At 38.0% G+C, this 26,431-nt stretch overlaps 2 protein-coding genes across 7 annotated transcripts in view; both read left to right on the top strand.

The window, feature by feature from the left end:
• LOC107272193 (neurobeachin-like) overlaps nt 1–24,872 on the top strand; it is a 147,215-nt gene extending 122,343 nt beyond the window's left edge. The window contains exon 2 of the mRNA XM_025089520.1: nt 24,422–24,872. Within this exon, the coding sequence (XP_024945288.1) occupies nt 24,422–24,598 (177 nt within the window). The 3' untranslated portion in view covers nt 24,599–24,872. The remainder of the gene's footprint in view (nt 1–24,421) is intronic.
• LOC107272189 (neurobeachin) overlaps nt 1–26,431 on the top strand; it is a 191,061-nt gene that overhangs the window by 19,394 nt on the left and 145,236 nt on the right. The gene's annotated exons all lie outside the window — the stretch shown is intronic.

The raw sequence follows: 26,431 nt of genomic DNA on the forward strand, positions 1-26,431 counted from the left end.
GGGGGGGGGGGGTGGCATCGGATATCTGGGGTTTACATTGCGGTGAGCGCCACGTCGGGACTCAACGGAAATTTAATTTCTCGTTAACTCCGGGTTATACGGTGAGTTTCGTTGAAGCTGGATTATGTTACTGCAACTGGTAAAGTAGGGGGTGTCGGGCGCGAAATGTAATTATACGGCACTGCCAAAGTGCCGCTTGGGGATAAAAGCAACGCAATAACGTCGGACGGTACATTTTTTGAAATTTTCTAATTTTTTTTTATTTGCTCACACGAAATCATCGACTTACCAATTTCAGTATTGTGCAACCTATTTTTATTTAGTATCGTAAGATTTATTAAAAAAAAAAAAGAAAAGTAAAAGATTCAATTATAGATCACATGAGGGATTCGGTTCAAACGCAAGGTGAGTCACGTGTTGAAAATTTTTTCAGATATACATGTATATATATATATATATATATATATATATATATATAAATTCACATATGATTTGAATGCATTTCATATATGAGAGTTGTGTGGTTATTTCTTATCTCTTAGGAATATTTTCCCACGGGGTGAATACAGCCATTGAATACTATTGAGAATACAAGCATGAATACCCGATATTGAGACGTTACCGCGATTTTAAGATTTTAGAACGTTGATATATGCATCGTGATGCTTATATAAAAAAATAAATAAGCCATGTATTGTTACGAGAGACTATTCGGCTTGGATAGCTTTTTTTTCTAATGTTACCCTTTTACCTGACTGTCACCGGAAGTCAACTGAGTCCACGTTCGAAGAGTCTTAAGACTGTCAGTTTGACAGCTCATGCATAATAAACTGGTAGTTCCGAACCGCGATAGAATATTGAAGTGTAAGACGAGATGAATTTTACAGCTATCCTTTTTCGAAAATTGACCCTATTCGCCTGTACAATATGTCTAACAGTGAACGAGGTTCTTCGATTGGTGGTGGCTGTATACTAGGAGTAAATAATAAACGTTAAAACTATTACTTCCGGTACAAACCGTTCTCCTCCCACGGAGTCGGGCGATAAGAAATTTTTCGGTTTAATGAAAAATTGGCCGAGCGCCAGATGCGAAGAATTGCATTATGATAATTGAGATATAAGCATAAAAGACAAAACTTTTGGGCAAAGTGGATTAACTCGAGAAGAGGGACTTCCGTTCGGGTAACTTGGACAGACGGAAATAAGACTGTATTAAGCCTGTGATTTTTTTTTTCTTTACGAGATGGAGATAATAAGCCGATAAGAGAATTCGTACTCGTATTTAACTGGCTAACAAGAATCAAGTAATAAGAAAAGAGAATGACTGAAAATAGCACGTCGCAAATATTTGCTAAGCAGTAATGAAGTAAGACGTAAATTGCTTGTGGAAATAAATACGTATATTGTATTTAATTGACGCTGTCTTTACGACTAAGTAATAATGATAAGGTTGATAAAAAAAAATATTGAATTTCATGATAGCTAAGCTTGACTCAGCTACGTCACAGTATTATCATTCGGGGATTATGGGTACACGCATGATACTCACATATACGTAATACAAGAAACCATCATTATTTTTTTCAGTCCCTTGGATATACTTTAAGGATATAAAAAGAATATTGCTACGGGGTAAGCTATGTATGGTACAGAGACGCGTATTTTTACGTACGAGCGTCGCTTTTCGTTGGCGTGCGTGTATGCGTATAGGTGATTGCGCAAAGATATTCACATTTTCCGCATGGAAATTAGGTGCTTCCGTTTATGGGGTGAGCCGTATCCCGTTCCTTGCGTTGCGCGCGGAAATTTCCGACGCTGGAATTTGAACCTTTTCGGAAATAAGGAGAGCACGTGTCGGAGAGAGGAAGAGCGTGTGAAAGGGAAAGAGTGGGACGGAGATTAAGGAGGAGGAGAGCAAGTAAGAGGTACACTAAATAAGACTTTACACGTTCAAACGAATAGAAGAAGAGTCAAAGGGAATAGCTGTGTACGATGCGCGCGTCTGTAGGCTAGTTTGAGGATCCGCGAAGATTCTTAAAATTCAAACTCCTCCTGCAGGGTCTCCGGCGCGATACGTCGAATAACACGAAACTTTGCTTAGCACATTTGAAAACGACTATGGCGCCACTGCGGACTTTGTGAAAAGTTTTACGTTTAACGTTGTCGCTGTCAAACTTTTCAAACGTGAAATAGGGTACCGGTTTATGACAATTTTGTTTACCCCGTAAACCAGTAGATGCCTTTATTTGAGATACTTGGAATAAATGAGAAAAGTATCTGTGACAATAATAATAATATTGCGTCATTAAAAATTTACGATTAATCGCTTCGTTTGTGTTGCATCTTTTACGAATCATATTGTTTGTATTTTTTTTTATTTTTTTTATTATGAAAATAAATTTTGCGGAAGGATAGAGCACAGTTTGGAATATTGACGTGGCAGTTTGCAAATCTATACGGTATGATTGGATGTAATATTTTCATAAAATTATCTTATTTCATATTGTATTAGAGTTTTATATAGATATTGTTTGCTGTTTGCGGCAATTTTCCAAAAAAATGTGATCGCAAAGATCGTTATCCATTCCTGGGTTTTTATTTTAGATTTTATTAAGATACAGTACTGCGAAATAATTGGAATTCAAAAAATTACGTTATGAAAAGTTCATGTTTAAAGTTGTATACTTTACACGTATGTGTTTTCTTTGGTATTTGACATGCATTGTATCCTATGTAAAAAAAATTTGACAACTGATATTGTAATATTTTATTTTTCAAAAATTTCTTCGGATCCAATTCTCTTGCCTTTTTCCTCACGTTAGGGTATAATTTTTCAAAACCCATCCAAATATGCAATTGAATTATTCGTAATCACGGAGATTTTGATGCTGATAAAATCCAATATTTTTCATAATACAAAAAGGAATTAAATTTCACATATTTAAGTATAACAATCGTCCTGAATACAAAATATCCATACGACGTTCGCTACCGTTTAGAAACTAAAGTTGAAAGCCTAATTATTATTTTCAATTTGACTTGCCGCATTATTTTTAATTATACAAAAACTACATTCCCGAATCATGTAACGCGCGATATAGAAAAATTACATTTTTTTTCCCCCCAAAATATAAAGAACATTAATCAGTACTCCATCAACGTCACTGTAATCCCTAAAACTCTCCATCAATCAGATTCTATCCCCATCATTTTATCATCCTCAAGGTAGATCAGCACGAGCATAAACATTACTGTCGCCGTCATGCGTGTATCACCCATTGCGCATCTATATAAGAGATATTACAATTAACCCAAAGATTATATTCCCGGCTCAATATCCAAAAGTATCCAATAGTGAATAAATTTCTTTTCCAAATCGTATAACAGAAATAATCGAGTTTCGGTCAGACAGCCGACAGTCTGACCAACCATTGACTTTTTCCCCTTCGCATTACCGTATATGTATACCTATACCGTTGTCATTTCTACCCAGAGCACAATCTAGTAGAGTGGCTGTTCATGGAAATCAACGAAAGATGAAAGACAGATGAAAGTCTGAGAGGAGATCCGGCAGGCGTACCAACATTGTCCAAAAGCATGGTATGACATTCCTTGCAGGAATGACAATAACGTGTACCAGCTACTGGAATACAATCAGGAAGCCAAGTTATGTTCGAGAGACACGCCATGTCGTCACACGTTGCGCCACGAGTATTGCCAACCTGCAAACCTGCCAACGTACCAGTTCCACTTGAATGCGTACAGTTACGTGATCGGATCTCGTAACCATCGAATTCCGTAACTCCCAGTGAATTCCGCGACTAGATACGAAATGATCGATCTGTAAGACTGTAAGTACAACGTCAGACAGACGGGTCCTCGTTAAGGCTGTTGGATCGATATTATTAAATTTGAACAATATCATTATTTTTTTCAATTTCTTTCTATAATATTGCTATTTCCGTTTCTCCCTTTCTGACGTTCACCTGACTTCTACTCTCAGCTTCTTTTCGACTGAGCGCATCGCGACGCAATTATCGATCAGCTCAGACAAGCAAAGCTATAAGGACTTTGTTGATGAACGTGAGTTATGTTGCTATGATGATTCAATGGGAAATTATTGGACGTTACTAGTCTCGAGTATTAAAATTGGATGGTACAACCGGATATGGATGTTGATTCGAAGATATTGGAAGGGAAAGAGATATGGCAAGTACGAATTTCGATCTTCGGTCTGTTGAAACGATCGGCTGACATTTGGCACAGTGGGAGCGATCGATTGTAGTTATTTAATATTTTCAAGATAGTTTTCTCACTGGTGAAGTCATTAACCATTGACCATTTACTATAGAGCTGACAATCGCACTCAGCCAATGATTGGCTCAGGTATGGTATATAAATGTTAGACAAAAATTGATTCAGTATTGGTGATTATTTAATTACGTTGTCTAACTAATGACACTTTTATGTATTCGCTTATCATATTTCAATCTCAAATTTATAACTATATTGATAACGAGTATTGTCTTAATTTTGAGCAAACAAACTCGCAGATCTGGCATAGATGTAACCCAATCGTCGTATTTTTTTTAAATAGAGCTTCCATGATCGCAGTCACTGTATTCAAAGCTTCGTGAAATTTGACTTGGTATGGTAAAAGAGTATAGATTTTGAAATTATGAAAACAATTTTTATTAATTCGATTATACCTTCGAGTCACCCGTCTATTACGGACTATATGTATTAATTTCATCGAAAATTTTTTTTAAATAATTCAATTTCAGTTGTTAAAATTTATCGTAAACAGAAATATTTTATTCGTTCTTACCCAAGCTGGAGAGCGGTCCGATAATGTATGAGGTAAAAATGAAAAACAATCTCTGTGTTAAATCTTTCGTTCAGTGGGATATTTGGCGGGTAAAATAAAAAAAAAAGTACTCGGACTGTGGTTCACCCAAGTGAAAAATTCACGTACAGTCACGAGTCCTTCACATTTAGTTAGAACAAATCTGCGTCAAGGGGTAGGTGAGTTTGTAGACCGGCAAAGGTAGCGAGTGGGAGGGCGGTGGGGGAGGGGTGCAATTACCAAAACGATGCGAGGAAACGCAAAATGAATATACCTACTTTTGAAAGCTTATTTACTGCAACCTTTTGTAGAGGGTACAAACAATCGTACGCGAGATCGTAAAGCGGCGTTCATACCGAATTTTCTAAATTCTTCCAATGCTTAGCACGCGGAGCTGTGTTTGTCAATTACCATTACTATGCTATAACTGTCTTAACTTGTAGGTTAAAATAGCATAGAATTCCAATTCTAGACACTTCAAGGTTTAGCACATTAGCATCAGTCTACTTCAAGTTCTTCTTCACTCATTGAATTTTAAATAGGATTCAAGTATTCTCGATTAAATATATTTTATGAGACAACTTATTAATATTATTAATATTTTTAATCTATAAGACGGTTCCCCAAGGGTCCAAATCAAGAAGTTGGTGTAAGGGGCACTTCGCAAACTCATTTTGTGCAATGTTCTAGAATTTTGTCAAATTTTCTAGAAAAAAAAAAAAAGAAAATAAATAAAACTACCAAGAATATCCAACTGCTTTAATCTAGCACAATAAATAGAATTTACCTAATTTTCCGGAAGAGTATTGTCCAGGGAATGTCCATATATTTGGTATTGACACGAAAAAATCGTCCATAACAATAATGGCAGACGTTCTATTGATGTATTATCGTATTTAGGGAAACTTATGGCATCGCCACATGTAGCTTCAGTCAAACGCATGAATGTAAAATGAGCCATGTGTCGGGATACATTTACTAGCAATATCTTGATTATAATCCAAGCCTGTACTGCATCTGGTGTTACGTGTTATGCGGAATGGCTCAATATTATATCGAATGTCAAAAGCTCTGTTTGACGTTTGGCATCCAACTGTCATCTGTCAACCATCAACCAAACATTCTAATACCAATGCTTATCCAGGTTTGGTATTCAACGATCGTACTATTTAAATGAGTTTTGGCAAAAATTTTCGTTTGATTATTAATTCGCGTATGGGATATGATCCAGCATTGCTGAAAATTCAGAGGGTATTTTCATCGCTGTGATTAATGCTGCAAACTAGGATATCTGTTTTCGTTAAGAAATTGTAGAAACCAGTGCGTGTATCCTCTTTTTTTTTTCTTTCTTTATCACTCTTTTCCTCCTTTCTGCCTCGACTCTCTCTCTTTGTCTTTTTTCTACTGTATTTCTTTGCTTTGTTTTTTTTTTTTCGGTATACTTCGTGACCCCATTCTATGGAATATTTTTGATATCGGTCTACCGACCGTGCTCTGAATCACGTGAATAACCTCAATGGCGCACCTTCCTGCTTCCCACTCAAGTTACACATACGAGATTCCTCGAGCGAGAAGCAGCCGACAAACCAACCAGCCTGCCAACCACTCCAGTCCTGCCTCTTGTATTCAGGGTCCCTTCATTACTTCCGCTACGAATAGATATGTGTTTGACGTTCTCTATCCGCGTTACAGAGAGATAGACTAGATTCCATAGTAATTGCATACTATGAGTCATGATAAAGTCTAAACGGAATGGGATCGACGTTTTTCTCTCTCGCTCTTGTTTCGTCGCCGAGACCGTCTATCCCTTTTCAAGTGTTACGGGAATCAATGGCATTAGAATTCCTTGCGAGATCCTATTTGACATAACCTCATCCATCTGGTCGTCATTTACGTCAAGTTCATGTTGAAATAGCCTAAGTTCTTGAAAGTCCTTATAGGTAGTACCAGCGTACTTGTCTGTTTCGTCATTTCTAATTTGACACCAGTCGGAAGGAACAGGGATAAGGAAATATCGAAGTCGATACAGACAGGGGATGCTGTGTTTGCCACAGATTGCGCGTCTGAAGATGAAGGGGAAAAATTGAGAAAAAAATTAATATCAATGTTTATCTTTATTTTGGGGCACATGTTTGCTGCCGAGCTACGTGGAAATTATGGCTTTCCTAAAGCGTTTCTCACGTTCGACTTAACTTTTTTTTACTTTCTGCTTTTCTTTTCCACCTCTTTCACTATATACTAAAAGTGGACACCTTTCAAACTCGCAGGCTCTTGGCTGCTATGGGAAATTCAACTTTTTCGTGGCGCCGAACACAGAGCCGCCTGTTATATTGGCTCCATTAATTCTCGTCGGGTTGTCAAATACGCCTGCGCGAGCGTCGGTCGATCTTCGTTAATGCACGCTTTTTGAGTTATTCGATTCTATTTTTTTTCTGCCAACAACTTTGCAACTTTCATTTAACTTTACGTAGCCTGATATAAGAATTCACGAAAGTGAATTTATACTTTTATTTCGTTAAATGGATACGTGTATGGTTTTGTTTAGAAATGTGCGTTTTGAATTTTGTTCAATGTAAAAGGATTTTAGAGGATGTTCATTAATTAAAATTTTTCATTGTTAATTAACATTTGCTATCAAATCTGTTTTTTTTTTCTTTTTTGTAAGTACTTCAATTCTGCTGGAAGTTAAATAAAAATTTTGTCAACTTTTTTGAATACGATTTACTCTTGTATAAAAAAGAATTCATTCTTTTAACTTTCTGTATTTCTTATGATATTTTGACGGGCTTTGAGAAAATATCCATTTCTTTCTAAATACAAAATTTTTTAGTCGTAATCTACCTTTTGTCCCTGTATGCTCTATAAATAGTTAAATCTAATGCGTATAATGAGCTACATGGTGTCCGAAGATATAATCAGATGTCAGACGTCAGATATATACGAGTGAAAGCGTGGTAAAATCCTGAAGAAAACGGTATTTGCAACATTGACATTTTTTATTGGTTTTGAAGAAAATTGCAATCAATAATTGAAATTTTTCATCGACCAAGATCGTTAGTTGATCGAATAAAATTAACGAATCATCGGATTGACACAACATATTCCCCAATGAATATCAACAAAACTTCTCCATTCTCCCACTGGCTAAGTACATCGGTACAATTGAGTAAGGCTCCTCCTACATTCAGATAAATCGTACGAAGACACGATAAAAGACAGGGAAGACAAAACATCGTTCTACCTAATTCAACCGGTGTACTTAACGATTGGGGAAATGGAGAAAATTTGCGAATACACATTAGAGCAAATGTTCTGTCAATCCGATGACCCAATGATTTTTGTCGATCAATTAACGCTTTTGATTGGTGAAAATTAAAAATTTTTAATTCCAATTTTCTTCAAAACCAAATAAAAAGTCTTTTATTTTGCAAGTACCGTTTTCTTCAGAGTTTTAGCACGATTCTAGTGATAAACATCTGATACCAGATTTTTTCGGACACCCTGCACATTACTCGTAATACAAAAATCAATTCCTAGACTGACGAATACAATTTTAAAAAACCGTTTCCTACAAAATATCGAGGCGTTTTTAACTCATTTTAATCTCATTATAAAGCAATGATTGCTAGTATTATAACTATTTATAATTAAAAAGAAAATTGAAATTTTACATTACACGGGGAGCAGCCAATTGTCCAATTTGTCTTAAAGCTAGAAGAAAAAAAAAACTTCCAATTTTCCAATTAAAATTAAATCACGATTCTTCATCCCACTCATTCAATGATATTAGATGATTTTAAAACTGCTAATTTTCTAACTCTTTCTATTAACAATAAAAGCACAATCAGTATAGTATATGTATAGTATAGAAAATTTGCATTAAATGTAACGGCATTTCAGCCCATGTTCTAACGTTAATCTAATTGCAACCGACATGTGTACATACATTTAAATGGCTATTGAGCAGTTGCCATTTGCTACTAGTTCCAGTACCACCTGATTAGCTAAAACTGCCATAGGGTGGTCCTTCCACTTGAACCAGTTTCATGTTTGACAGATCAACAAACGAGATCCATTGATCAAACGCCTTTGTTTACCAGATGTAGAATTCAATCAGAATTTTAGAAACGACACGTCAACAGTACCCTCTTCGAATAGACTATTAAAACGACGAATAACAATCAAACCGAATTTCGAATTAGTTGAATTAAAAAAAAAATGGCAAAAACCTTACAAACAAAAATAATTTCACATTAAATAATTTATTATTAAATTGTATTAAATTGAACCAACCATCGTAAATTTCGATTATTTTACATAACCTTATATTCGATAAACCGTAAAAAATGTTTAAAACATAACCGTTCCATACTCCTGCATTTATTGGCTATCGTATAAGTGCATAAGTGCATATTGCATCCAGGTGAGACTTCAATTTTCATTTATTTCCTGGTCTTCGTTGCGTCGTATCCTCCAGCTATTTTCATTATTATTAACAAATGAGAATTGCAAATGCGATCATTAATTAAATTAGCATTTCTAATAATGAATATTGGTACTATGTATTTCTACCATAGATATCTGAATTTATCAATGATATCGTACTATCACCGTTTTGACATGTGACAGGTCACTTGCTCAGTGACGTATTACGTATCACTGCATGAATATCGTATTAATGTCGGAATCTGGAAACGTTATAAATTTAACATTCACAATATCTGTATATTCGATATTCGCTTAATTTGTATATATCTGGAGTATCCAAATAAATCACGTATACGCTAGCTCGTTATTGACCCATCGACAGACGCTTCATTTGTAACGTCTCGCTCTTGCTCACTGCGTCACTCTACATACTATATAGGTTGAGCCGTGTCTAGCGAAAGAAACCCTCGTAGCGCTGTCTCGCGGGTAAAATTAAAATACCCGTAGCGATGCCAGCAGAGGACTGCCGAGGGCTCAACGCACTTCTCGGTAAGCGGAATAAATCGTTACTTGTCACCAGCAGCGATTCACATATTTCACTTTCCAATCCCACAGAGAGTCGATACGAGTGATTAGTGCAAACGAGCTGCCATCGATTCTCGGACCCTCCTGACGTCGTGGCTCTCTCGCCCATCGACGGGACAAAACCTCCAGCAGTCATTTTTACAAACATTGGTAGTCGGTCGAAAGCAGAGGATTTTGAGAAAAAAAAATCCCTGAACATTGCAAAATCCTATGGACATACAGTATTGATAAAAAATATATATATTCCATCTAATACAGATGCTGGACCATACACGTAATCGTACCATGAACATTGACCTATATAATTTAATGAAATCTATTCAAGCCGGAAATGCTTTGCCGGATGGCTATAGGTTACGGTCACTGAAGAGAACGTACCTACAGGTATAAAAAGATTTTCTAGGTTACTTTCATTAGAAGCATTCGGCTGCGAATGGTTCTGATTTTAGTTTCTGATTGAGGAATAGGTGGGTGGATGGATAAGGGCGAATAATGCCAACGAGGGTTGCCGGTAAGTAGAACGGCTCGTGCGTAGCTTTCTAACGCGAGAATGTAAATTTCCTGCAGGACTGTTTGCGGCGCGCGTATTAATTAGAAGCAGAAGGTGCGAAATTATGTTCTCCCCTGGCGTGAAATTATGGTATCTCGTGGCCGGTTTAGTCGAGTGATGGATTCGCTGTGGCAGTCGGTTAGGCTGGGTGTAACGGGATATTCGATTATTTCTACGGTTAGCGATTTCGCGATGGAGAGAATATCGGTTTGATATATTATAGGGGGCGAGAGAGTGTATATGTATATAGGAAAAAGCTCATGAGAAACCATTAAGCTTATTCGATTATCGCGGAGCTTTATCCTTCTCGACTCGAAATTGCGAACTCGTATCCCTTTGAGGTATCGATAACCTCGTAAGATACTTATGGATTTTTCTGATACGGTTCGAGCTTGGGATTAGCCAATGCTAAGCCTGGGTATTTCATTGCTGCGTTATCGTTCGAAACAACTTTCGCGCTTCTTGTTATTTTCGCTAAAGCTTCCGAGTCGTCTTGGGAAAACTTTTGAAAAAGTTTATACAGGATACGATTTTCTACACGGATGAAACTTTTTATGAGAAACCATATATGCCTTCTTGTTTCGCGTTAGACGATGTTTAAGACGTACAAGGTAAGCGGACGAGATTGAAGTTTGAAAGAAAAAGTTAGTTTGGAATTTTCAAATTTTTTAAGTATTTAATTTTTTTTTTACTATCGCGTCTATTCCTATTTATTTTCTATTAATTCAATGTTTCATCGTTTCTCACACTTCCTTAACGAACAGATCTGTACGTGGACCCAGATTTAATTTTAATAAAAAAAATATTCTTCAATTATTTCTTTAACGCTTTGCACTCTGACAATACGTATACGAGTAACCACTGTCTGGTCGTAGCGGCACCGGTGGACTGTAAAGGGTTATTATAAAATTTCTGTAAAGTTGCTTCGGAAGAGGAACGTGAAGTCCGCCAACTGATTTGGATTTAACGATGACAACCGATTTGGAATAAGAATCTGATTGCATTGATGTATTATTTTCTATTTATTGTTTCTCAGTGATCTGTTCTTAGTGGAAGCTGGAATATAACTAACTCTACCCCAAATTTTAAAAGAGCCTCGTGGATGAAAATTTTGTAAACAGGGAAGAGGGCAGTCCTCCGTATGCTGTGCCTTAGACCTTTTCTTGTAGTAAGGACCTGTGTTTGAATTTGCCCTGGACAAAGGCCTTCGATATTCCGTTTACGCAATACCCGAAAAAAAGAGGGTTGGCTAGCCAACGAAGACTTGCAGTCCTTTCGAGTCTCCTGAACTTGGTTGACACGTACCAGACAGACCTGTCGAAGTACCTCGCTGCTCCAGAGACCCTTACGTATGAAAAACGTCGTCTATCCTCCAAGGCGCCGTCAGGGCCGACAATTTTTATTTAATTAAAAAAAAAAAATTACATATGCTTATCACGTACGATTTGAAAAATTTATGAATATTTTAGTGATAAGCGTTTTTTTTTTTCCAAAAACAAAGGAAAATACCTGATTGAGAATAATGAATTATTTTCAACAGGCCAAGGAAAATTCCAATCCGATCATTATAAGCGTTTATCCTTAACGAAAATATTTCCCGTGCACTTTTGTAGCGGAGCTTAAGGGATATCTCGTAAAAATCCTCTTCGTTACGCGTAGCCTACAAAAGTAGAGCATATGGTAAATTCGCAATCACTGAAAAAGAAATCTATGTCGGCACTTACTTAGCGAAAGTTGTGCGACAGCATTGAGCTTGGATTTCAGCTGTAAAGTTTAAACGACTTGGTCGACTTTGCAACGGTACGCCATTGTCCATTGGCACGAGGTGTAGTCTCCTCACGGCGTAACGTACATTTTTATTCATTACTCAGAAAGTATAACGTTTCCTAAGTCGTGCCCAATTGGTACGTGTCTGCGCGTAGAACGTGCTTCCTCCCTGAGCGACGCAATTTACCGAAACCCCATGGCCACCTTTGGCACGTCCTCCTAATGCTATTAGCATTGCTGTATATATTTTTTATTTATTTTTACGTCGACAAAAGTCTCTTCGACGATCCGCTATAATGCTCCAGGCATAAAATCGTTTTTGGCGAAATCCTTAAGATTTTGGAAAAAAATAAATTAATTAAGGTCCTCGTACTTTGCTCCTATCCCATTCTACGTTTTTTTTTACCGTAAACATGATTTCAGGCTTACCTTGGATCTCGGCCAGATTACGTCAGACGATTTGACCACCGGTGTTTCCTCCTGTTGTTTAGCTCTCGTCTTAAGCTAATGCAACGTAATATATGAAATTCTTAACTTCACCGCCAAACCATAAATTAGCCCTTAGTGTATCTGTGAACCTGATTCGAAGAATTTCGACTTTAGTTCTTAAAAATTAAACAAAAAATCTTTCTCCGACTGCTTATTCGTTTGATTGTACTGTAATATATTATATTATAATCATTATATATTATAATTATATTATATTATAATTTATACTATTTTTCTTTTTAGTACTTGACTTACGTCATCGTTAGTATTATGCTAAGCGAAATGTCACAGGGTCAGGTCAATCTTTGAATCAATTATATCCACAGGCAGCAGCCCCGATAGGAATTTTTAAAGTTCGATAAGACAGGCTATTTACTGTTCACGAATATATAGCTTCCAGCGTATTTTCAATCTTGACTGTACCCACTGATTTGTATTTTAACAATTTCCCCTTGTGTCAAAGCGATCTGTCGATGACACATTGCAATTAGAGATACAAACGTCAATCAGAGCCTAATATTACAGTTGAATGTACAGTTGGCTTAGAAACTTTCAAGTCAAGGTTAATTAACAAAAATAGTAACACTCTCAGTCGTTATCGTTAACTTTCTCTTATCAGCGCTTTCTTTTAACTTTCTCCAATATTTCTATATCCCCGCACTTTTATATAAATACGAAAATATTTTTCTACCTGATGAATTTATCAGGCTATCGTTATGTTTCAACGCAATCTCAATCCATTACGAACGTTCGAAATTCAGTAGAAACTAATCACGAACATATGACGAGCTTGGAACAGTCCAAACTTTGCAATGGTCGTCAACGTTCGTCATGGGTTCAGGATTGTCTGGAAGGATGACGTCAGCCTGATGAGAATTCATTACGAACAAAAATCTTTGTATGCAAATTACAAATTACAGTACGAATATTTACCTAAATTGATTATCACCTACAGTTACAATTTATTATTGTGATATTTACAATATAAATATATATACCCTTAAGGCGACACAATAGTTCCGAAGGATGCTGTACATTAAGCAAAATCTTAATACAGTGGGTAACATCAAAAAAGTTTCTCGCCGATTTCACCCGAAAGGCTTTATGTTTTCGTTCCCAGTATCCACGATATTTCCCTGGAGGGATGCCCCGCCGCGAGCTTTGTAATTTTTGGCTGACAGTTTGCTCCAGCACCGTCGAAATAGCAGCCACGCACAGATAGGCAATTTTGCACACGAACTGGAAGAGAATCATTGATGGGACTCGTGACGTCAGGAATTGAACGTGAGATTAGGGTGACAAGGGTGCGAGGGATGAGCAGGGTGAGAGATGGAACAGCCAGCGCAGCTTCGTCGAAAGTGTCCTTAATGTCACGCACACGCGCGATACGCGTAGGGTCAACCTGAATCCGATATCATGTACAGACAGGCTCCCTGGTTGGGGAACACTGTCGCTACTTCGGAAAGGACGAGAAGCTGAGTGTCCGTTAAGTCCATGCTTTTTGGATGACCCTTCGATGACTGGGAGAAATATATATATATTTATTGCATATTGTATATGTATACAATACGTGACTCTCCCGAATCGCTCCACAATATATATGTATCCCATATATCTGTGCAGTATACATATTCACTGACTCCGCGGATATTCCTTCATAACTGAGCACCGTTCAGAGTCGAAGAATTGGACCCATTTTGATAACAGATTTAAATGCAAATTGGAGTCAGACTTTACATATCGAAACTGCGTGACAGTCGATTGCCAACCGTACAAAATTGTAATTATCCAAAAATGTAAACAAAAATTTCGTTAATAAAGAATTCATTGATGGATATAATAATTTAACAAAAAATATTTTTTTTTTGTTTTAAATCAAAGTCTGGATACGTTCGTGATATTTGTATTGTTAGTTTCTGGTAAATTTAAGATGTTCATTACGGCTTCAAATTTCTGTAAACTCCGATGAAAATAGGTAGATTAATTCATGATGAACAGAAAGTATATTTATATACTAGCTTAACTGGGGATGATTTCGACTGATCATTCAAATAGTTTCGATCCCGTTTCGTTTTATTTCTCAAAATAATTTCTTGGTCCTGTATTATCGCGAGGGAAATTGATCGATACGTTCAATAATCTCGAGCGAATGCTCGAGGAATTAACAGGATTGAGATAATTGTGTTATAGCTAAGCCAACATCTCATGCTGGTTAAAACTTTCAGGCATCAGTTCAGAACTGGTATGAATCTGTAATCAATATATATTGCAAGGGAATTTCAAGCATATCGTTCAATCATGTTCCAGGGGTTACGATCGTACACAGTCTTATAGCATTTTATGTGATATCGTATATGGCTAAGAATAGCGTGCTATGGCGTCGCGACGCCTTGCGCCAGGGCAAGTTAGTCTCGCTTGCCGTTCCCGTAGGCGACAATACCTTTATCCGTAGCCGGTCGATATATCCGAATCGAATGGAAAAAAATCCATATTCTACTCCCGTATTGCCGAGAAAATATCGAAATCGTATTGCGCTACTTTCCAATAAACATTATTCGAGTATTTCGCGAGTACTGCGCAGTAGCAGCAGATAAATACGTATATACATACGTACTGTAAATATACGTACAGCATATACGAATATATAATAATCCATATATTAATATATCCTGTCCAAAGTGGTCGTATAGTCGGATGACGACAAATTCTCGCATATATATAAAATATATATATGTATATATGTATATGAAACATAAAAATGAAAGTCTGCAGCATTGCAGTATGCATCCCCTAGCGCGAAACCTCCCTTATATAGATTGGCGTTCCGATAGAGATCCGGGAATGGATTGCCGATTCAGCGTATACATATATATATATATATATATAGCCATATAAGCCACAATATCGCTAAAGCATCGTTAAAAATAAAGTGGAGGATGATGGAATAAAAAGAAGAGAAGGAAAGGATAGCTTCGCGTTGTGCGATGTTGGAAGGAGAAACGAAAGGAGTAAGACGTGTATGGTTGATAAGGGGTGGTTTTGTAGCAGGGGTGAAATCCTTGATTTACTCGAGCTTTTTATTGGTAAAGAAAAAGGGGCAAACAGGTTATCCAAGGCATGGGATTGCCTATAGATATATATAAAGAGGGTTGAGCGTGACGTGAATGCACCCTTATGTGTTAGGGGTAGGAGCCGTAACGCTACTCGTGCCGCTGCTACTCGGACATCCCAGCTGAGCAGATCGGGTTCTATCCACGGGCTCTTCCAGTCATTTCTCCCGACCCCCTTTCACGCTCTCTTTCACCAACCCTCCCTGTACCTCTCTGAACCTTAACCTTCCAGTAAACCACCCGCCACCCCCCGGGCTCACCAAACCAATCCGCACAATATCCAACGTGATTTTGCGATTTCCGTTACTCTTTCCCTCTTCCAGCTTCGCTGCCCCCTATCTCTCTCTCTCTCTCTCTCTCCCCCTCTACTTTCAGAATGCTCTTCAGCAGCGACGGTAGCCGCAGCAATAGCAGCAGCCATTCCTCGTTGTTACACCCTCCTGAAACCCCATCGACTTCTGCCCTCCCGACAGTCTCTCGTTCTCCCTCTTTTCTGGCTGACCTACTTGCTAAGAATTGTCCTCCGTTGGTACATGCTATTTACCGCGAATCGCAATCGTCCCTCTGAGCACGATTGCGATATTGTATTTTTCCGCAGTGGAACGTCACTGTTTCGCGCGGCGGTGTTGCGAATTAGGGAGAAGTGAAAAATAACGAAAACCAACGATATCGAATTGGGCCTATTGGAATTTCATTATGCTTGAGGATAATTTAATTTCATATTTAACTCGACGTGATTCCCAGTGGATATTTTGGCTTTGGACAGTTTATGGGTTTTGTGTCGGACCGATTAGAATAGGCATCGCTGCATTTACCCTGTTCGACGTCTTATCGATAGCTTATTAAACATACTCTGCGGCGGAAGTCAATTTTCCATTTTCCACGACCACGAATTTTTCATTTAGTCGATAATCACTATTTTTCGTATGCTGACAATCTTTTTCAATGGGCCCTGAAGGTTGTGGTAAAAAAAAAGTTACGAGGGTTTTAAGCAGGGTTCGAGTTTTTGATTAGGTCGAGATGACAGGTGAGGCTCGCCAATTTTGTTTCGTTACGGTGACATGACAAGAGGAAATTATTGTGACTGTAGGGACCGGAAATCTAAGTACCTGAAGAAGAGAATTAATATGGAAAATGGAAATCTGAATACAAGACATAAGAAATTATAAAAAAAAAATTATTTTCCTAACACGAGATGACATCTTCATGTTTTACGTTATTATCCTACGATATATGTATATAGCAATTAATGAAGATGTACTCTTTACCAACCTCTGCCAGCATATGGGCGAGGGTGAATTGAATTTAGTCATATCTAATGTATTTGCTTTCTATGTACGATAAAAGTATGTACTCATCACAAAATACGCACTTACCGCGTACTGATAGAGGTTTACAACATGTATATATTTATTAATAGATAATATACTTGGGATACAGCAAGCTGCGCACGGATAAAATCAGTCGTTAGTACAGATTCGTCTCATTGGCCGTACATAAATAAAAGTTGATCGGTTACTGATCAATAATTTACATATATAACATTTTTACTCGTGGCGGCGATCCCTCGAACCCTCGAACAAGCAGTATCACGGATTTAAATTAAAGTTTGGCAGGGCCGCGGTAAAAGTTCAAATCCGCGTTCTGAATTTGAATTAAACGAATACCGGACTTTTCCATCGATGGAAATTTTCGCTATTGTTTGCTAAACAGTTCCGCCAGCCCTCATACCGCCGCCTCAACCCATCGTCAACTCAGCCTCGTTTACAGAAGGGATATCCAAGTGTTCCAAAAACCATTCATAATTTATCATGCTTTTCCCTCGTTGTACAATTTCCAGGACTGTTTTTGAAAAGCCACATCAATTTTCCAAAATCTTCTATATTTATAAATTACTAATTTCTATTCTAATTTCTAATTACTATTCTAATATTAGAGCGCTTGAACGATCAGCATTTTTTTTCAAATATAAAAAAAATTTCTCCCTTACATTCCTTTCATCCCTTAATATTCTTGATCCCAACATCCACTCGTTTGATCCTATTCGACACGTTCGTAATTTCAGAAACGAACCGTTTCATCTCCTCGACCGGCATGTTATATGTTTTATCAATGCATGGAAAAGGCATCACCAGAATTGTATAAAGAGGTTCTCTTTCCAGTGTAGCAATTGACGAAAAGAAAGGATGGATTTTAAGGATTGGTCCACTTGGTACCTCCGTCAAAAATATAAGCCAGTTCCAGCCCTCGACAGAGCTACCCTTCTTGTTTGTCGTCAATCCTTTCTTTCTAGTCTGAACCCTCGTCCCGCTGGGTAGCTCGTTTGTAAGCACCCCAAGTATAGAAGTAATTACTATTCATGTCGCAAAGAGCCTTGCAGCCCGCTGGCTGTGCAGCGTAAACAGGTTATTACATGGGATGTATGAAAGGCTATAAACCTCGTACTTGTATAAGCACTATACTGTGTATTATCTCTGGGTGAGCTTTGCTTTCACAGCTTTCTTCATATGTTTTCCTGACTCAACCTATACCAGACCCGTATTTACCCTATTTTCTCAGGCACTCGGTACTAACAGACTTTTCGTCCTATAAAAGTTAAAAAAAAATATATTTTTTTTTAATATACAATTTAGAATTTTTCGACGTTGTTGCTTTAACCCTTAATACCAGTTGATAAGTTTTATAAACAATAAAAGCTCTAAGGTCCAAACTCAAGTAAACTCGGTCCACTGGACTGGAAAATAATTCAATTACATGACAAAGATATTTATTTAGATGACGTTCCAAAGCTCGCGAGAACCAAACTCTTGAATAAAGCTTCTAGAAAGTTTTGGTTATTCACAGAGTATTCGAGCTTTCGATCCACTTTAACGACGTTTCGCACTTGACCTCGAATGCGATATAAGAACAAATGAAAATTGAATATTGGTATATATCGCATGCGTCGGCCAATCTACCAATTAAGTTTCGAATTAATTATAAATAATTAATTAAAACGATACTCCTCTCCGATAAATTTAACGTATAAATTTCTTATCACAGCATCATTCGTGTACGTTTTACATTACGCAACGTATGTGACCGATACTCATTTATAAATTTATGATTAATCTACACACCCTTGGTAAGGTTCGACTTTAATGGTACTAATTATGTACCCAGAATGCCACGTACCAGGATATAAATCGAAGAAATTATTCAATGCTGCCGTAGAGTTGGTAGGACCGAAGTTCAAAGCTCACGAAGAACGTAATATATGAAGGGTGAAAATTTATATAAATTTACGTATACCGTTATACGTACCAAAATCGAAAACTACAATATTCACTGATACCAACCCCTAACACTACTACCCGATACGTACTCTCATTTATTTTAGACTGTCAATAAAAAGCATATAAATTTTCAGTAAATGCGGGAGGCATTGGTATATACAGTATATACATATACAGATAGGCAACTCGGTAAACATTATACAGTATACCCATAATATACAGCTATCAGATTCACGTACGCTTTCCATTTTATATTCAGGATTACGCGTTAAATAATCCCAATGTTTTGCAAGGTTATACCAAAAGCTTTCGATACATCCCTTCATACTTTCCTCCGTCCATATACACCTGCTGAGAATTAACGACCAAAATCCATTTTCTGCCTTTTAATGCCCCTCGGAGCGTTGATAATCTCAACTCTAGGGAATTTCGTGTTAGGGAATATTTCTCATGCCGCTTGCAGGATTAAGGCGAAAGGATTTAAATCCCTGCAGCGTATATATATATATATATACATTTCAAAATATGATGAATTTGTACAATTTTGATGTAGAAATTATATACAGAGCCGTATACAGTAGGATGGGATGCATGTTCAACTGCAGTTGCTCCAATATTTCACATGACTGAGTTACCTACTGAGCATATCTATGGTTTCGTATATGGGACGCTGGAAAATCACTTAAAAAAACTTATCCAAATAGAAATGAAATTTATAATATTTTCGAAACGGTAGCGTCACGATCTTCCATGAAATTGGTCGCAGCATCCCTTTTAACAAAATTCTGCGTCACAAAAGGAACGTTTTAGGATAACAATAAGAACTCGATGTTCCCACGCTAAGCCACGTCGCGACGCTGCGACCGCCTACGAACTGCACGGCGACGTCGTACGAAAACAGCATGTTAAGTATTCTGCTACGTGATTCGTTAAGCGTCTATCAAACGTTAGATTGGGGCGATAGAATTTTCGCACGTACTACTATGAATCACCCTTTGCTATGGGAAGAAATTTTATCAGTTTTTCTGTATAGTTTCGTTATCACTATCAGTCTGATATGATCAAATTTTGTAAAAGACACTGACACGTGCGATATAAAGGTCACGGGATTCACCTGGTGACAAAAATGTATGGTTGGCAATAAACATCGTGCGTAAAAGAGGCAACACGGCGGTTGGTTTAAAAGTTTGTAGAATAATAAGACAGCGAGGAAAGCTAGAAAAGGTACTTGGAAAAATTGTAGCCATTCGTGAATTCCCAAAGGACGTAGGAAACGGATTACTTTACGTTGTATAACGGCAGGTTTCACCAGAAGAGACGTTTTGGAGAATTAAATGTAACAAAGAAGAGAATGACACTCTGTTTGCATATAGGTATATCTTACTAGGAGGTCAATGAACGGATTTTGAGACACGGCGATGCGGTAGCTACATGCAATTCCGGGAGTTTGCTGGAGCCTCGTTATCACTTGCTGGCTGGTACGCATTCAGTGGGAAAGTAAAAAAGAAAAAGAAATTAGAAAAAGGCAGGTAGGTATCTAAAAAGGTAACCTCGTATTTTCAAACTTTTCTGAAATTACAGACTTCCCGTTTCTCAGCGTATCCGTATAACTGTCCCGAGCGAACCACACATTTCTACACCGTTCCAGAAGCCCTGAAACGAACCGTCACGGAAAATGGTTTTCAACCGTTGAAATGCATTTTTTTTTTTTTTTCAAGTTTTCCCTTACATTAGAGACGTCAGGGTAACAAATGAAACTCCTGGAAGCCCCAATACGAATAGGTGTACCTGTCTACCTATCTACGGCCAGAAACCTGAAACAGACAGTCTTACAATGGAATTTCAAAATTCAGACTGGCCCCATGTTCTTCGATCACTCTTCGTCCAGAAGCTTTTCCGTAAAAAGCTCTCTGCCAGCTTCCGGCACTTTTTTTCTTTATTATTTCTGCCACAACGCGTCGGCATATATAATGTAGCTTTTAATGCTCGGACTAATACAAAAAAATGAACGTGCCCTATCCCTTAGCATCTTACCGTCTAACCTAAATGTATTATCGTAAAAAAATTTCAGTAAGAATTTCGATTTTCAAAAAAAAAAATAATAACAAAATTGTGACAATTCCAATCTTTTCTAATCTAAAAAGTAGTTAGGTTATCAGCCCTATTCAGAAACAGACAATCTTACCCTTCCAAGTATACAACGCATATGTCACGTAGGAAAGCAAAAGAAACGGGTTGTTCGGTTAATCCGATTTCTGCTCCAAATACCAATCTCGACCGAAAGTCCTTGGATACGCGTGAAAATGCGATGTAACAAAATGCTTTTGTCTAGCCGAAAAAAGAGAAGAAGAAGATAAGAGGGTCATATAGCATAAGAGACTCAGTAGTACCACAAGGATCCTTAAGGATAATGAAACCAGGAAAGAACAGGAGATAAAGTACTAGAAAAAGGTTAAACGGATGAAGGAGGGTATAGAAATTCACAATTAAATCCTCGCGATTTTTTCTCTCTTTTTCTCTCCGTCACGCGTATACATCTTCCTTGTTTCACTCGTTCCCGTCGTTGACCACTGACGAGTATCGGTCACTCCCGAACTGGTCCAGCCGATTCGCATCCTGCAAACTACCTGGCACTGTCGTCTTTTTATTTTCTGGGCAAACTCTCTTTCTCTTTTTCCTTCTCTCTCTTTACTGCCAGCAAATTGGGTTGGGAATATCTCGCTGGTGCAAAAGCTTATGGTCGTTTTATGATATTCCTACATACAGCTATACACGTAGATACGTATAACCATTATATATAGATATACAATCAACCAGTCCTAGCGGTAACTGAGGTGCACTGCAAATGTTCGCGAGCTTTGAATTTATATTGCAATTCTGAATGCGTTCTATCCACGTTCACTTCATCATGTAGCAGCATTCCAGTTTTCCAATTTAATGAGCGTATGCCAGATACAAAATACTATTTTACCAACTGAGCATATACATACATATATATGTCTTCATATACATAAGGTATAAGTAATAAGTGAAAAAGAGCGATAATTGCATAGATCGCTACAAGATTCCACGATATAGTGTTTTATACAATAAGCTATATGGAAATCGGCGACCATATTTACCCCCATCTACGTTTAATTGTCATCAAAGAATTTTCCTGCCGAGCTTGCAATCGGTGTGAACAACAATGCACGCGCTTTTAACCCTATTACTGCTTATGCGCTTAACGAGTTAACGAGCATCACCAAGGCTGAAATCCGTGCTCGGGCGCCCCATTAGCCGTGATAAATATCCCACGCCGCGTTATGACTTTTTCCAGAGGAGCGCCCGCGCCACTGGTGCGCAAATGAATTCCGCACATTCCAAACTGGCCGTTACGCCAAGAACACGCTAATCTCAGCAATTAGAGCGCGCCATTATTCACGCCAGTGAATCGTTCTCGAGTTCTCGTTTATCGGCTAGTAGAGAAACGAAAAAATAATAAGGTGTCCGACGTTTCACTTAGTCGTGAATTGACTCGAATACGAATTCGCTAGTTGCGCAAACTGCCGCTTGGCGAGCTGGTCGCTTCAAACGATAATTATCCGACTGCAGCGCCGTTAGCGGAGACGTTGTCCAACTACCGGAAACTGACCCAGCTGATTGTTACTGTGTTTGGTTACTTGCTAAGTACTTCCGTCAGCTATCGATACCACACGCAGTTCACATTTTCGTCCCATTAAAGCCGCTCGAGAGCAAGATACTCAATACGGACGAAATATTCATTGAGGTCTTGAAAATGGCCAATGTCCATGAACCGTGGAACAATTTTCTCTCAGGGATTTCAACTCTATGATCGGTCAATGGGGATGCTAAGGACCATGTGGGTTCTCAATCTAGCATGAAGGGTGTAACTGATTTGATTGTGGTTCAAGGGTAGCCATTGTATGACGTCATAGGCGTGGTCGCATTCGATTGCCAGCGGAGGGACTGTGCTATATGGGACGTAATTGAAGGTGCTAGAGTTCGGAAGAATATGTCAATAAATCCTAATGGGATCATCTCGTGGGATATGTAATGGAAACTACCGATACCTATATAAAATAGCTATACCAGAAATAGAGAGAGAGAGAATAAGAGATGGGTGGCAGCATCGTAGCTTCCGTCGCTGAGGTAAATCCAGGTGATGCCGAAAATATGAGAAAAGAGTGGCGGACCGAATTAGATAAGCTTTGATAACACGTGTGTCGCTGATTGTTTCGTCCCGTCCCAACCCAGTTGACTATCGATTTGTCGAAAATTCCCAACTCGTTGTCGCCAGATCATTTCATTAAGCTATAGCCTTGATCAACGTTATCCAACCCGTGTGATTGTCCGATGTTGTGAAACTTTACTCAGGACCCGACATAGAATATTCTAAATATTCAGTATACAGTAAACATTAACGAACAACATATTTCTAATAGACTTGATTAAGCTAGCTATGTGCCACGTGGAGTTATGAAATGTCAATAAGTAAACGTCACCAGTTGCATATTCTATGTTAATGTGACGCGCAGGCCAAGTAAGCAGCCACACGTATATGTATATATGTATCAAGAAAGCAATTAAACAAGTACGTATATGCAACTTGTGCTTTTCCTACACGACGAAGTGGGATATAAATTATGTCGAGGCGTCTTGTAATTGGCTCATATTAACCGAACTACTTGCGGCAATGAGACCTAACCTATCTTCGTGGCTGGTTGCTCGCTGAGCTTACTGTGCTGCCATCTTGGATAAGAAGAAGAGGATAGATTCTCTGCGGGGAGATGGGATTGCGCCACATTTATCCTCGAAATCCCTGCTTCCTCCTTCCTAACTCTGCTCCTTATAATAGTTCCTTCTTGCTTCTCCGACTTCCTCTCTACCGTCGGCACTTTATTCCTTCAGCTCTGATCTCTATGAAATCCTAACGCGTTCATCTCAGAGATTTACAGCATCCCTATGTCTAGAACCGACCTGTCAACCCCTTCAACGGTCAATGGTTGGCTTTTTTCTTTCTTTCTATCTTTTTTTTTTTTATTTTTTTACCCTCTCCCTTACGTTCCGTCACTGTCAAGTTTTCTCTTTGACATTTCTTTTCACTGATATACACATCAGTGTGGTAAAAGAAAATTAATATATGTATTCCATATGCATCTTAACTGTAATCCGATATATCATTTTGGTCCAGTAACTTATATTTCTTCGTTTTATTTATTATACAAGGCGCTCGCATTGTTTAGTATGAAAGAACTTAAAAAATTTAATATTATCTGCTATGAAGTTCTCGTGAACTCGGAGAACGTGGAAACATTCATTACCCCCTTACCTCTCCCTCCCTTGCTCTATCTATATTTTTTTTCCCCAGGGTCGATACAATAGCGGAATTCAAGCAGCGCGAGAATGTACATACATTTTTGAGGAGCCTCCCACAGTCCATCGACTCGCGATTCATGGAGGAAGCTACACGGTGGGATTATTTGAACGTAACGCTGCACTTTTAATCATGCATTCAGATAAGAGGATTAGCGTAACCCTCGTCTAAACCTCGAAACCAGAACCGAATATCCCTGGCAATTCGATATTTCTTCTTTTGTCTTTTTTACCTCGAAACCTTTACCCTTCACGTCACTCGCAGACGAGCACGATTTTAGGTTATCAATTTTATCGAATTTTGATATTTCAATCAAAGCTTGAAAATATTCTGCGAAGAATGCGAGATGTCTCAGCTGGTCTGTCTAGAATATATTTTTACTGAAAAGGAAACCGCGTGAAAAGTTATTCAATGGCAGAAGCGCTACGAGACCCAAATAATTGAATACGTGAACGAAAAACGTGAACGACAGATTTTTGAAGGAAAACAAAAAAACTATCTTCCTGCACATTTTCGTCGAAAGTTAATAAAACAAATTTAACACAGTGTTTATTTTTTTAAATCGACATTTCTATCTTATTACGTAATTTTCTTCAATCAGTTTGGATTAATTTTTTTAATTTATAAATTCGAGCTCCTCCTCGAGGCACTTTAACGTGCATTTTTTTGGGGGGGGGGGGGCAGTGATAAATCTAAATTTGAATTACCCTCTTGAGAGTAGGAGAATAATTTTTTTTTTTCCTTTTTCGCTATCGTATCTCTGTGTCCTTGGTGTTATCATTGATTCGAATGGTGGCACCAGCTTGCGACCATTTCCAGTTATGCACATAGAGGCGCCATGGCGTCGAGCATTTCAACAAAGGGAACAAAAGAGGCGCCGGATGAAGTATATATATGCTACGCGTATGTACAAACCATGTACGTAGCTTATTGGAAGAGGATTTCTCTACGTTCGTACATAACGTGTGTTCTTCGAGCAAATCGAAACTATGTCGAACAAAGTCAATAGTTTCTCGCGCGGGAACAAAAAATGAAAATTTGAAACCTCAAAGTAAGTTGACATACCATATTCTGATTTTATCCAATGAGGTCTGACAATTGGAGTATATTTTATTTCTCACGTAATACCAAACATACCATAGTTCTACTCGTATACGAATTATTTCTTAAAAATATATATATATATTAAATTTACAATATCGACGCTACATTCTGACTCAAGCTCGAATAAAATCTTTATATAATATAGATTCTGTTATTTAGTCTCTAATTCATTATTGAATATCCATACAGTAGCTGTATAAAATTGTTTATCGATTAATAAAGCCAAAGGGAGCTTTCACAACGGTACTACCAGATGCAAATATTTCTGGGAAATTCTTCTCCGTAATACCTTAAAGGCAATTTCATTTATATACCTATACTTTGTAAGTCTATCCTTCCCTCTCTCTCTTTCTCTTTATTGCCCTTTCTCTGCTTGCGCTATGAAGCGAAAAGAAAGGGATTCAAAGAATGGACGTCGAATGGGTTACGAAGTGGATCCGGCAGAGGACGAAGAAGCAGTCCAGGAAGGAAGTGCAACTTCAGGATGCTGGAACGAGTTTCAACCTCACGATCGTTTGATCCCATCCTGAGAACCCGAGTACTGGCTACTTACCTACAACCCTCTGTATTTTTATCCTTTTTTTTTATTCTTGCTTTCCTTCCTTCTCTGCACTTTTATACCCTACTGCTTCTACCCTCGTCCTCTTACCTTTCTTCGTCCTATTTTTTCCTCCCTTTTTAGTATCCTTTTTGCTTTTCCTTTTACTTTTTATTTTCTCTTGCTTTTCAATTCACCGTATGACTTCCTTTTCGGCAAACTACTAACATCAAGCAAGATTTCATCTCCAAATAAAATCTTCCTTATCAGTGAAATACGAGATCGTTCAATGAACCATCATTGATCTCCTCTATCTTTTGTAACCTTAATGATTGATTAAAGTTTAAACCCTTTTATGGTCC

The sequence above is a fragment of the Cephus cinctus genome, unplaced genomic scaffold (genome assembly GCF_000341935.2).
Source record: "Cephus cinctus unplaced genomic scaffold, Ccin1 Ccin1_scaffold1124, whole genome shotgun sequence".
NCBI lineage: Eukaryota > Metazoa > Arthropoda > Insecta > Hymenoptera > Cephidae > Cephus > Cephus cinctus.